Raw genomic sequence first — 11,331 nt, forward strand, 5'->3', positions numbered from 1 at the left:
AAACTTAATTTGTTCTTCCTTCTGCCCAGAGAGAGCCTCACACCCTGCTGGGAGCAGAAAGGAGATTTGTTATCAGCTCCCATTATCTCCCTGACCCAGAGAGGCTGCCCCAAATAATGACTTCTATGAGAACAGAGAGAGGCAATACTCAGTTTTATTGTTTTGGGAGACTATTTTGAACTTCAACTGGAAATAGGCTTAAAACAAACCAGTCATTCCCAGAATCCCTTCCAACAGTTTATGCACCTGTGGTGGTTTAGGAATGGTGTTCCCCAATTTACTGTTCCCAGTGAAAACACCCCAGACCATGTGCCACCCACCCACTCCCCTCACTGCTCCTGCAGCAGGAGGGAGAGAAGAATGGGAGGCACAAGAAGGCAAACCCTGTCCTGGCTAGAACCAGGAAAACACCCCAAAATTAACACCTGCAAATAACCAAATTTTTTTTAAATTAAAAGAAAATAGAGAGAGAAGCTAGGAGTGCTTTTATCACGACTACATAAAGTACTAGAAGTCCCAAAAGTAGAATTATAACCCCCATTCTTTACCTCATTGTGTTAAAGTAACTGGGCATTCCAAAAACCCTTTCAGTATGTTCACTGACTTTAAAAGCTGTGGCAACATGGGGAAGATGAAGTATCAAACTTGCATATCTCTTGCCTGCCATCTACTATGACAGGCATCAAAAAGTGCTCTAGGACTTTTTAGCATCTATTACATGATATTCAGTGAGTTTTAAAAGGGAGAAAAAAGGAATGCTCTGTTATCACCAAAAAAGAGCATTTCAAGCTCTTTGGAGCGTGTATTAAGTGAGATTTGGGTCTCTCTAGAGCCTTATTCTAAATTGATACAAGGTGGAAGAGATGAGAAGTCACATCTTGCAGCTCTGCAGGTTCCTCCTGACAACCAGCGCAATTCTGAACTGCAGAACTCTGCCAGAACCCTTCAGGCACCAGAGGTCACAGCAACACCACATCTTCAAACCAGATCAGAGTCCAGAAAGCAGGCACAAGCTTCAGCTTTATTGTTCTCCCAGCCATGGTCATCTTTGTAAAGGAATGATATTGCAGCTGAAAAAGAAAAGGGTAAGAGGAAATATTAAATTTTCATTTCTCAGACAGGCACAGGACACCTGACATGGGATGGCTCAGACTCAGACCCACCACAACCCTTCTCCACTGGTTTACCAGCCAAACCAGCCACTAAGACCTTTCTGCCTGTGCTCATGTTTGATGGAACTCTACTCCCTGTATCCCTGTGCAGAACCAGCAGCCTCCAGCTCCCTGGTGCCCACCTGTGAGGTCTGTCACAGTGGGCAGTGACACAGCCAGGGCTGGCCCTGCTCAGGAAATGTGCCCTGAGCTGGTGAAAGCCTGTTCCCTCTAAGAAGTGAAACAGTAGCTCACCCCAGGAGGCCCTTCCCGGCCCAGCGCTTTGGAGTCAGCCCCACGTGCACCCTTCTGCCCCCACGGATCACAGTCACACTGAGGGGTCTCTGAAAGAGGGGAGAAAATAGAAAATAACCAAAATATTTCATTTTCCATCACAAAGTCAACTCTCTTCCTTCTTTTGCTGAAGCACACGAAGAACATTAAGCCCAAGGAACTGTTCTGCAGCAGTGCCCATTCCCACTCCTGTGGCTATAACTGAAAGAAGAGAGTGTTTAGGGTGAAGTCATCTCCAGGAGATCCCTCACTTCCACCACCAAGCACTGAATGGTTGTGGCAGCTTCTCTGGCCAGGCCACCAGGGTGGCACAGCGATGCTGCTGAAGGGAGTCCCCAGAGAGAACAAACAACGTGATGCACACACCTCTCAGTTCTTCCATTCATGAGCAAATAGCTCAGTGCTGTGAGAGAACAAGGCTACAACTGCACAGACTGAATCTGCCACTGTTTCTGACATGGAAATGATGATTCCAGAGATCCAAGTTCCATAGAAATGCTGTGGCTAACAGAGACAGGCAAGAGAATGCAGTCACAGCAGGAATGAGCTCACCCCCTCGCTGTGCTGCACCACCGTGGCAATGTTCTGCAGGTTCTGGAAGTTGTTTGCATTGACAGATCCAAATTCCACAATCTCATCATCAACTTGAAGTCCCTGGACAGAGATAGAAGAGACATGAGCATCTGCATTCTCCAAAGACAGGTAATATCAAGGGTAATATCACAGGAGCATCACCCTTCACCCAGCCACAGGGAGAGAGATGTGCTACAACACTTCTCACATTCAGGCAAGTGAACATCACTACAGCCACAGGGAAAGGTAAGTGTTTGTTCCTCTGCTCTGTTTCATGGGAAGAGAAATACTGAGGCTGGAATGGTCAGTGAGGTGTGGAAGGAGCTGTGTGGTGCCAGGATACAGCTCAGAGAACACCCATCTCATCCCTGTACGGTGACCAGGACATCCCAACGTGACACAGAACATCCCAACGTGATAAAAAGAAGGGGTTGACACCCTAACCAAGGCCTCAGCTCATTCCCACTCATTAACAAGAGGCAGAGGGAGCCATGAGCTGTCTGGCTCCAGCCAAAGCCTTCCCCACGAGCCGTGCCCGACGTACCGAGACGCTGGCGGGGGAGCCGGGGCTCACGGTGTTCACTTTGGCAAAGGCCTGGGGCAGGCTCTGGTTCTGGCTCATGGCCTCAGCCAAGGCCTCCGCCTCATCCTTGGCGTGTTTCTCCTTCTCCCGGGCGTGCAGCTTGTGCAGAGCTTCCTCCACCTGCTTCATCACGGCCTTGTGGTCATTCTGTAAACCTGTGGGTGACACCATGAGCACACAGGGAGCTGGAGAGGCTTCCCCCAAAGGGCTCTCAGCACCTGCTCCCCCTGCAGCCACGCAGAGCAGTGCCCTGGCTGTCTCTGATCCCAGCAAGAGCCTCTGCTCTATCTGCTGGGGCCTGGTGCCAGCCCAGCAGATGCTTATCAGTATAAGACACAGAGAAAACCACCCTACGAATTTTGGTAAATATGCAAAGGCAGAAGGGCTGCGAGGCCCATGATCCCTTAACACTCAGTGAGCAGCTTAAGTCTTCTTTCCATTAAGTCACCTGCTGTTATGTACGTACCCATCCTGAGGATGGGCACTGGGATTAAATAAATATGAAGCTGTTTCCTACCCAAATTTGATTCTACAAACAGCACAGAAAGGCTCTGTTGTGTTTCAGAGATCCCAAATGTCCCCGCAGCAGTGGCACAATTTCAGTGCCGCTGCAGCAACACGTGTTCAAAAGCATTTTACTGACTCAGCCCGGGCGGCAGCTCCGGGCTCCGAGCAGAAGCGCTGGGGAACAGGCTCAGCGCAGCCCTGGGCCCCGCTTCTGCGGAATTACAACGAGCGCGATGGGGGTTTCAGAGAGCTCAGCGGTGCCGCGGTGTCCGTTCCCGGGCAGAGGCCGCGTTTGCCCCGCACATCCCGGTTTCGCTGGCTCATCCCGCCGGATGGGGGCGCGGCCCGGTCCCGGGAAGGGCCCCCCCCCCCGGTTCCCGTTCCCCGCTCACAGATGATGTTGTGCCGGGCGGTGCGCACTTGGTACAGGTCGATGTCCGAGCGGGGGAAGCCCTCGGCGTCCACCAGCGGCTCGTGCATCCCGACGCCCTTTTGCTGTGAGGGAAGAGGCGGCGGTTGGGAGGGGGCCGGGCCCGCGGGCCCGCACGGCGCCCCCCGGCGCGGCCCGGCCCTGCCCGGGCACTGACCCCCTCCAGCAGCTCGTAGCACGCCTTGATCTGCGCCTCGATCTCGTCCTTGCGCCGCACCAGCTGCTGGACATCGCTGACGGTGACGGGGCGGCCCCCGCCGGGCTCCGCCATGGCCGCGGCCGGACGGGAGGCGGGACGGGCGCGGGGCGGGGCTGGGGGCGGGGCCGGCGGGGCCCGTGCGGCGGTGACAGGCGGGGACACGGCGGGGACACGGCGGCGGCAATAACGGGGTGGCACAGCCGCGTCACTGCCACTGCGGCACACCGCACGGCGCTGGCATGGGGGGGCACAGCGGTGTCACCGTCACTGGGACACATTGCTGTGGTGGTGCCATGGGGCGGCTCTGATCGTGACACGTGGTGGCACAGCAGTGTCACCACCTGTGAGTTACGCAGCTTGATGGTGACATGTAGTAGCACAGCGCTGTCACCACCACTGGGTGACACAGCCGTGGTGTACGATGTTATGTCCCTGTCCCTGCTGCTGGCCCCGCTCCAGTCTGTGGCCCAGCACATTTGCCGAGTGCTGCATGGCATCCATGTCCCAGGCAGTGTGGCAGCAGGGGACAGCCCCACCACGAGACCCCCACCCCTGTCCTCCGTGCCACTGGCACCCACCCAAGCCCCCTGTGCTCATCCCCTCTGGCCTTGCTGGTGGCTGCGACTTCCCACCGCTCCCAGCCAGGTGGGGTTTGTGCACTGGTGCCTCCCCGGCAGGGCCATCTCTTGTCCCCTCCTCCTGCTGTCCCACACTGTGGGGTCCCTGCAGCGCTGGGCTCACCGGGGCTGAAGGCGGCACCGCGTGGCCCCGTGCCCAGACACCACCGCCCACCCAGCCGGGTTCTGCAGGCTGTCCTGGTCAGCGCTGCCCAGGATGACATGTCCCCAGGGAGGGGTGAATGTCCCCAGGGGCAGCGGGCGGGCCGGGGGATGTGCTGCCCAAATTGCGTCACCCCCGGTGACCTGTGGCACACGCGGGGCAGGGATTTGGCTGCGGGGCCAGCGGGGTCCCCGCCCTCCGCAGGGCCTCACGTGCTGCGCTTCACCCGCGGTGCCGCCGGCGCTGCAAGGACCCGTGACACGGCCCCGGTGACAGCCGCCCCCCACCCCCGCTTGGGACAGCTCCCTGCCCAAACCAAACACATCCCTGGGTTGGTGGTGGGAGAAGGTGGGGCTGAGGAGGAGCCTCCCCGTCCCGTTATATTGAAAGCGCCCCCGTTCTTGCGCTCTCTTTGCTTCCATCGCATCACCAGGTCACAAAAATGGTGAGAAGCAGCAGATGGGAATTAATTCAGACATCGGGGGCTCCGTGGCACGGGATGCCTTGGGAGATTTAAGCTCTGCTTGAACTCGGATTTACCAGTGGCTGTGCTGGACGTGGCACAGCAGAGCTGTCCTCACAGCCTGACCTTTGGATTCAGCTCCCTGGGGGCTGCTGTACCTGCCTGTCCCGCTAATGTCTCTCTTTTCTCATTCTCTTTCAGACGTCCTACACAGACAAGGGAGAAAAGGTAAGAGTTGTGTCCCTGTCCTGCTCCTCTGCCTGGTGTGAAACCTTGGTCGTGTTACTGCAGATTATGTCAATTCCTTGATTACCTGTCGAAATCAGAAGTAAAACTGCTCTGGGCCACACAAGATCCTCGTTGTAAATTAGTATTAATCATTGAAATTCCTGGTTTGGGAGGAGAGTGACAAACAGGAGATGATGGGTATTTCCCAGTCAAGTCAAGCCTTAGGCAGAATCCTCCCTCCATGCAACATTTATTTCCAAATTCTGCATTTTTTGCCTCTTTTTTCACTTTTAAAGTGTTTCCAGTGCTGGGTGGCCTGTGCCAGGTTGGGCAGTGGTGGGGAACAGAGTGAAGGGGGATCTGTCCTGGTGCTGGTGGTTGTGTAAGAGCTTATGTGGAAGAATTAATCTTTAACACAGTGAGGTTTGCAGGTGGGCAGCTCGCTGGGATGGCCACTTGTGGGGAGCACTGGGAGAACTGGAGCTGTGGCTGTGGGCAAAGGTGAATCGGTGCTTTGCACCTTCCAGCCTGCAGTGCAGGATCCTGTGGGACTTGACTGTAAAGCACTTTGGAAAATCACCATCTGGGGGCTGTTCCATGCAGTTAATTCAGATGCATTTGCAGGAGATTCATTTTCAGGGTCCCAGCTGCTGCTTCCCCCTGCTCTGGAGCTGAGCAGTGCTGCAGGAAATGCAGCAGCAGCGGCTTTCAGCCCCATTTTCCTTTCCTTTTAGCCCCAACGAGGCCGCTTCATCCATTTCCACTCCATCACCTTCTGGGTTGGCAATGCCAAGCAGGTGAGGCTGCGGCCGCCAGGCACACGTGTAAGGGGACAGCAGTGCCAGGGGACAGCCATGCCAGGGGACAGCAGTGCCAGGGGACACCAGAGCCAGGGGACAGCAGTGCCAGGGGACAGCCATGCCAGGGGACAGCCATGCCAGGGGACACCTCCCACGCCGGGACAGGCCAGGCTCTGCAGGCATTGGCTGCCCAGGGGGTGTTGGTTCCTCCCGGCAGCCCCTGGGCCGGGGATGTGCTGCTGTCCCAAAGCCTGGCCCTGGCCTGGCGCCGGTGGCCTTGGTGGCCCTTGCGCAAGGGGAGGGGTGGCTCCCGGGGGTGGGACGTGAACCAGAGCACGTGGCTGGGCCCAGCTGTGGCCAAGGGCCTGCAGAGCTGCTTGGGCTCATGGCAGCTGATCTCCATCCCTTGCCCTGGGCAACTCAAACACCCCTGTGCTTCACATCTGAGCTGCTTTTCACCCAACCTTGCAGAACAGGGGACACCCAGAAATGTCTCCTGCTCCATGGCAGCCCTCACAGAAAGTTCTGGAGACAGAACTTCCCACTGAGTTTGGGCTTTTTCCTCAATCCTGGCCCTTTCTTGCCCCTGCTTGTTCCCCCTGGGCTGCTGGAGGAGGCGGAGAAGCTGCTGCCTGTTCTCACACACACACAGGGCAAGTGTGACTTGCACCTGCCATGGTGGCTGATAACCATGGCCTGTGGGCCACCAGCACCACAGCTTCAACCAGAGGGACTCTTCCCTGCCCACAGGCTGCATCCTACTACTGCAACAAGCTGGGCTTTGAGGAGCTGGCCTACCGGGGGCTGGAGACCGGCAGCAGGGAGGTGGTGTCACATGTCGTCAAGCAGGACAAGGTAAGGGAGCCCTGACAGAGGTGCCACTGCCAGGGCAGGGAAGGGTGAGGTGGTGTCAGACATGAGGGGGCTGCCAAACCCACCATGAAAACCATCACCCGTGGCTCCATCCTCACCTCTCCTCCTCTTCCTCGGCAGATCGTGTTTGTTTTCTCATCCGCTCTGAACCCCGGGAATGAGGGTAGGTGCCGCTGGGGGGGATGGAGTGGGAAGTGGCCGTGGCAGAACAAAGCAGTTCTGCTCATGCCTGTGGCTGTTCCTGCTCGGGGCAGAGATGGGGGAGCACCTGGTGAAGCACGGGGACGGGGTCAAGGACGTCGCCTTCGAAGTGGAGGACTGTGACTTCATCGTGCAGGTGGGCAGCCCCTCCACCCCCTCCCACACAGACCCCCCCAAAACGGCGAGGGGAGGCAGGGAGGGTCTGGGGATGTCTCCCCCTGGCCCGGGGGAGCTGTGGCAGGACAGGATCTCTCTCCTTCTGCCCAGAAAGCCAAGGAGCGTGGCGCTGTGGTGGTGAAGGAGCCGTGGGTGGAGCAGGACAAATTTGGGAAGGTGAAGTTCGCAGTGATCCAGACGGTGAGTGGCAGGGCAGGGCGGGGCCATGGAGCTGTCTGCACCTGGGAGGCCCCTGCAGAAACAAAGCCACAACACAACCACTTTCACCCCTCACAGTACGGTGACACCACCCACACCTTGATAGAGAAGCTCAACTACAAGGGCCTGTTCCTCCCCGGGTACCACCCACCCCTCTTCAAGGACCCCCTGCTGCCCAAGCTGTGAGTACTTTCCAGAGGCTCCTGCCTGGCTCTTTGCCATCATGTTCTCGTGGGAAATCCCACTAAGGAGCTGGACAGGTCCCCACTGCTGTGCCCTGGAGCCCCCCGAGCTGTGGGGTACCCCTGAGCCTGGCTGAGACCCTCCTGTCTCCCCCCCACAGACCAAGTGCCAAGCTCAGCTTTGTCGATCACGTTGTGGGGAACCAGCCTGACCTCCAGATGGTCCCAGTGGCAGACTGGTAAGAGTGGGGAGAGCTGGTGGGAGGTGGGATGGAGCAGCAGCACAGCTCTGCTGGTCTCACCACTTCTGCCAGGGCTGATGAAGACAGCAGAGCTCCATCACTGTGGGGATGGAGCAAGGGCTTGACCGTGCCCCTTGTGACCTGGGCAGGTACCAGAAGAACCTGCTCTTCCACCGCTTCTGGTCAGTGGATGACAAGCAGCTGCACACCGAGTTCAGCGCCCTGCGCTCCATCGTGGTCACCAACTATGAGGAGACCATTAAGATGCCCATCAATGAGCCAGCACCTGGCAAGAAGAAATCCCAGATTCAGGTGAGTGGGTGCTGGTGGTTGATCCATGTGGCTGCCTTCACTCCCAGGGAGATCTTATTGAAGGAACAGGGACCAAGGGTCAATGATTTGCAGCCAGAGCAGACCTGCTGTGCTGAAGTGGCTGCTAGAAAGGAATCCTGGCTTTGCTTGAGCCTGACAAACCCCAGGGGAGCTGCTGGGCAGAGCCAGTTTACCCCATCTCATCAACAGGATCTTTGCCATCCCATGGTGCCCCTGGGCTGAGCTTGCCTGCATGTTTTTAAGCCCACACCCATCCCTTCACAGCTGTAGCTGTGCTGTCACTACCACGGTGACATCTTTTCCCTGTAGGAATACATTGATTACTACGGAGGGGCTGGAGTCCAGCACATCGCACTGAACACCCCCGACATCATCTCAGCGGTGAGTGCAGCCCTGGGACCCCCTGCCCTGGCACCCCCTGCCCTGGCTCTGGGCACAGGGTGCACCGTGACCCTGGCAGGGTACAGGGACACAGATCTCATGGCCTTTGTGCTGCGGTTGTTTTACAAGCAGCATTAACTGCCCAGGGAGTCAAAGGGACCTGCTGCACCTGTGAGCTGCCTGTCCCTCCAGCTTAGAGCAATTGGGGTCTGCAGGGCCCTTGGTGGCACCCTTGTCCTTGCAGGGTGGGACACACATAGCCCAGGCTGCCAGGCTGAGCCCACAGCCCATCAACCACCTTCAGCTGGGGCAGGGGCAGGTCTGGGTTGAGCCCAGCTGCTGCTGAGCACCCAGGTTTGGGCTCCTCTCCAGACCAAAGGGCCTCCAGAGGTCTCAGGTCAGAGCAGGACAAATGATCTTGCCCAGCTCTCTGCAGTGCCTGGGGAGGACATCTTGGGCCTGCCCATTCCTGGTGCCAAAGTGAAATGATGAGGCAGGGTCTCATGCCTGAGGTTGGCCAATGCCATGGGAAAGCACCTCTGTCCTGACACTGCCCATGCCAGGAAATGCTCCTGGCACAAACCCCTCCCAAGCTGAGCCCTGCTGAGTCTCCCCTGCCTTGCAGATCACCAACCTGAAGCAGCGGGGCATGCAGTTCATGGATGTGCCCTCCAGCTACTACCAGGTGCTGCGGGAGAGGCTCAAAACTGCCAAAATCAAAGTGAAGGAGAACATTGACAAGCTGGCGGTGAGTCAGAGGGGGAAAAGGCCTGCCCAGGGGGCAGCTCCCCACAGTGCTCTGCAGGGATGTGAGTGACACAGAGATTCCCACTTGTCCCTCTGTGGGTCTTCGAGCTGTCGCCTCATTTCTTTTCTCCAGGAGCTGAAAATCCTGGTGGATTTTGATGAAAAAGGCTACTTGCTCCAGATCTTCACCAAACCAGTTCAAGACAGACCCACGGTCTTTCTGGAGGTGATCCAGAGGCACAACCACCAGGTTGGTTTGAGGCTCTCCTGCTGCTCCTGGCCAGGAGCCCTCAGGGCCAGCCAGCCCCTGGTCCCTAACGGTGCCGTCCCCGCAGGGCTTCGGCGCCGGGAACTTCAAGTCTCTGTTTGAGGCCATCGAGATGGATCAGGATGCCAGAGGAAACCTGACTGTGCTGGAGCCCAACGGGGAGACCAAGCGGATGTAGGGGATGGCAGGAAGTGCCACCCTCACCCCAAGGAGCTGAATCCCAAATGAACTGGGAAACACCCCGTGTTTTGGTAAATAGCCCAGACTCGAGTGCACAAACCCAGGGAAGCCCCTGCCAAGCTGGACAATGGAAAAGGACCCAGCACCTCTCCCAGCCCAGCCCTGGCACTGCCCTTCGGTGACCTCCTGGGAGATGGGGCGTGGGAAATAGCAAACACACCCTCAAAAAGCAGCTTAATCTGATCCAAACCATGGAATTCTTAACAAAGGACAGGTTTAAGGCATGTGCCAAAGACATGCAGCTACAGAGGAAGACAGAAGAAACAACTGGGAGAGTTTAAATTTAGTCTACCCAAAGTTTTAATTTTAGCTACACAGGAAGCTGCGAAAGCACGGAGGCGTTTTCCTCTCTGCACATCTCCTTTTGTAAGATTTTGGTTTAATTGCTTTTAGACACAATCTTGAATTTGAATTTGCTGAGAATAAACATGGTTTCAGGGTAGCTCCAACACTCTGGAATGAGAATTAATTGTATTTACATATTTTAGCCTTCCCAAGGCAATAGTCTTGCTCTAGTACCTGTAAATTCCTGCATTAATGATGGGTTGGGGTTTCTCCCATGGTTCCAGCAGTAATTGCTGGCATTGGCAGCAATTCCTTGGCTCAGATCCTGGCTCCATGTGCAAAGTCCCCTCTGGGTGTTGCTCTGGTGTTGTCCTTTGCACGGGGAATTCCTCCCCAAAGCAATAAATCCCTTTCCTGACGTGGCCTGAGTGCCTGGGGAGTCCCTGTGTTCCCAGGGGCTGCAGCTCCCTGTCCCAGCTGCTGAAGGACACCCTGGGGTCTCCCCCCTGCTGCACAGCCACCCTCCACAGCCCCCTGTTCTCTTTTTCCCAGCAGGGGAGCTCTCAGACCCCGAGCAGCCCCAGCCCCTGCCGAGCTCTCAGCTCAGGATTGGCTCCTCTGACCCCCAGCCCCATCCCAGCCCCTCCTGGCTCAGCACCCAGCTGTGCCTGTCCTGTGCTCACCTGAGGAATGCAGGAGCTCAGCTGGGGAGTCACCTACAGCCTCTGTCCTGTCTCTTCCACCTCCTCCTCCATCAGCCATCCCACTTGTCTCTGCTCCAGGAATTTCTTTTTGCAAAAAAGCTCAGAGAGGCCACCGTGACTGCCCAGCAGCAGCCCCCCATGGTGGGGGGTACATGGGCCAAACCTGAGCAGCTCCCCCAGGGAGCAGAACTAATCCAGACTCCAAACAATCACACAGTATCCTGGAAGGGACCCACAAGAACCATCCAAGTCCAACTCCTGGCAATTTGAATAAATTGATTTAAAAAGAAAGAAAGCAAAGAGCCTCTGGCCACAACAGCCTCACACACCACTGACCCCTCACCTGGTGGTTAAGGGCTTTTGCCTCTATAAAGTTAAAAATAAATAAATAAATAAATTATATGAAATCAGAGCAATCCAGGGGAGCAGGAGGAGCAGGGACCCCTCACCTGCAGAGGTTGGACATGTTTGGGACTCCTGGTTCACTGTCAG

General features: G+C 56.5%; 2 protein-coding genes across 3 annotated transcripts; one reads left to right on the top strand and one right to left on the bottom strand.

The window, feature by feature from the left end:
• Nucleotides 1-142: 142 nt before the first annotated feature.
• On the bottom strand, nucleotides 143-3,829 carry PSMD9 (proteasome 26S subunit, non-ATPase 9). Its single transcript, XM_084217270.1, has 6 exons — nucleotides 3,696-3,829; nucleotides 3,501-3,603; nucleotides 2,563-2,756; nucleotides 1,998-2,099; nucleotides 1,407-1,495; nucleotides 143-1,070 (listed from the first exon to the last, which is right to left on the bottom strand). The coding sequence occupies exons 1-6, from the start codon at nucleotides 3,807-3,809 to the stop codon at nucleotides 1,043-1,045; spliced, it is 630 nt and encodes a 209-aa protein (XP_084073396.1). The 5' UTR covers nucleotides 3,810-3,829; the 3' UTR covers nucleotides 143-1,042.
• On the top strand, nucleotides 3,759-10,309 carry HPD (4-hydroxyphenylpyruvate dioxygenase). 2 transcript variants are annotated; one of them, XM_084217269.1, is made up of 14 exons: nucleotides 3,759-3,777; nucleotides 5,182-5,208; nucleotides 5,943-6,005; nucleotides 6,759-6,863; nucleotides 7,002-7,044; nucleotides 7,136-7,218; nucleotides 7,350-7,439; nucleotides 7,536-7,639; nucleotides 7,801-7,878; nucleotides 8,031-8,193; nucleotides 8,524-8,595; nucleotides 9,221-9,343; nucleotides 9,476-9,592; nucleotides 9,678-10,309. In XM_084217269.1, exons 6-14 carry the CDS (start codon nucleotides 7,138-7,140, stop codon nucleotides 9,786-9,788), a joined length of 939 nt encoding a protein of 312 aa, XP_084073395.1. In that variant the 5' UTR covers nucleotides 3,759-3,777; nucleotides 5,182-5,208; nucleotides 5,943-6,005; nucleotides 6,759-6,863; nucleotides 7,002-7,044; nucleotides 7,136-7,137; the 3' UTR covers nucleotides 9,789-10,309. The 2 variants fall into 2 exon arrangements, with proteins under 2 accessions (XP_084073395.1, XP_084073394.1); XM_084217268.1 differs by lacking the exon at nucleotides 3,759-3,777 and adding an exon at nucleotides 4,943-4,962.
• The last annotated feature ends 1,022 nt before the right edge of the window (nucleotides 10,310-11,331 follow it).

The sequence above is a fragment of the Fringilla coelebs genome (assembly GCF_963513975.1).
Source record: "Fringilla coelebs genome assembly, chromosome: 17".
Classification (NCBI taxonomy): domain Eukaryota; kingdom Metazoa; phylum Chordata; class Aves; order Passeriformes; family Fringillidae; genus Fringilla; species Fringilla coelebs.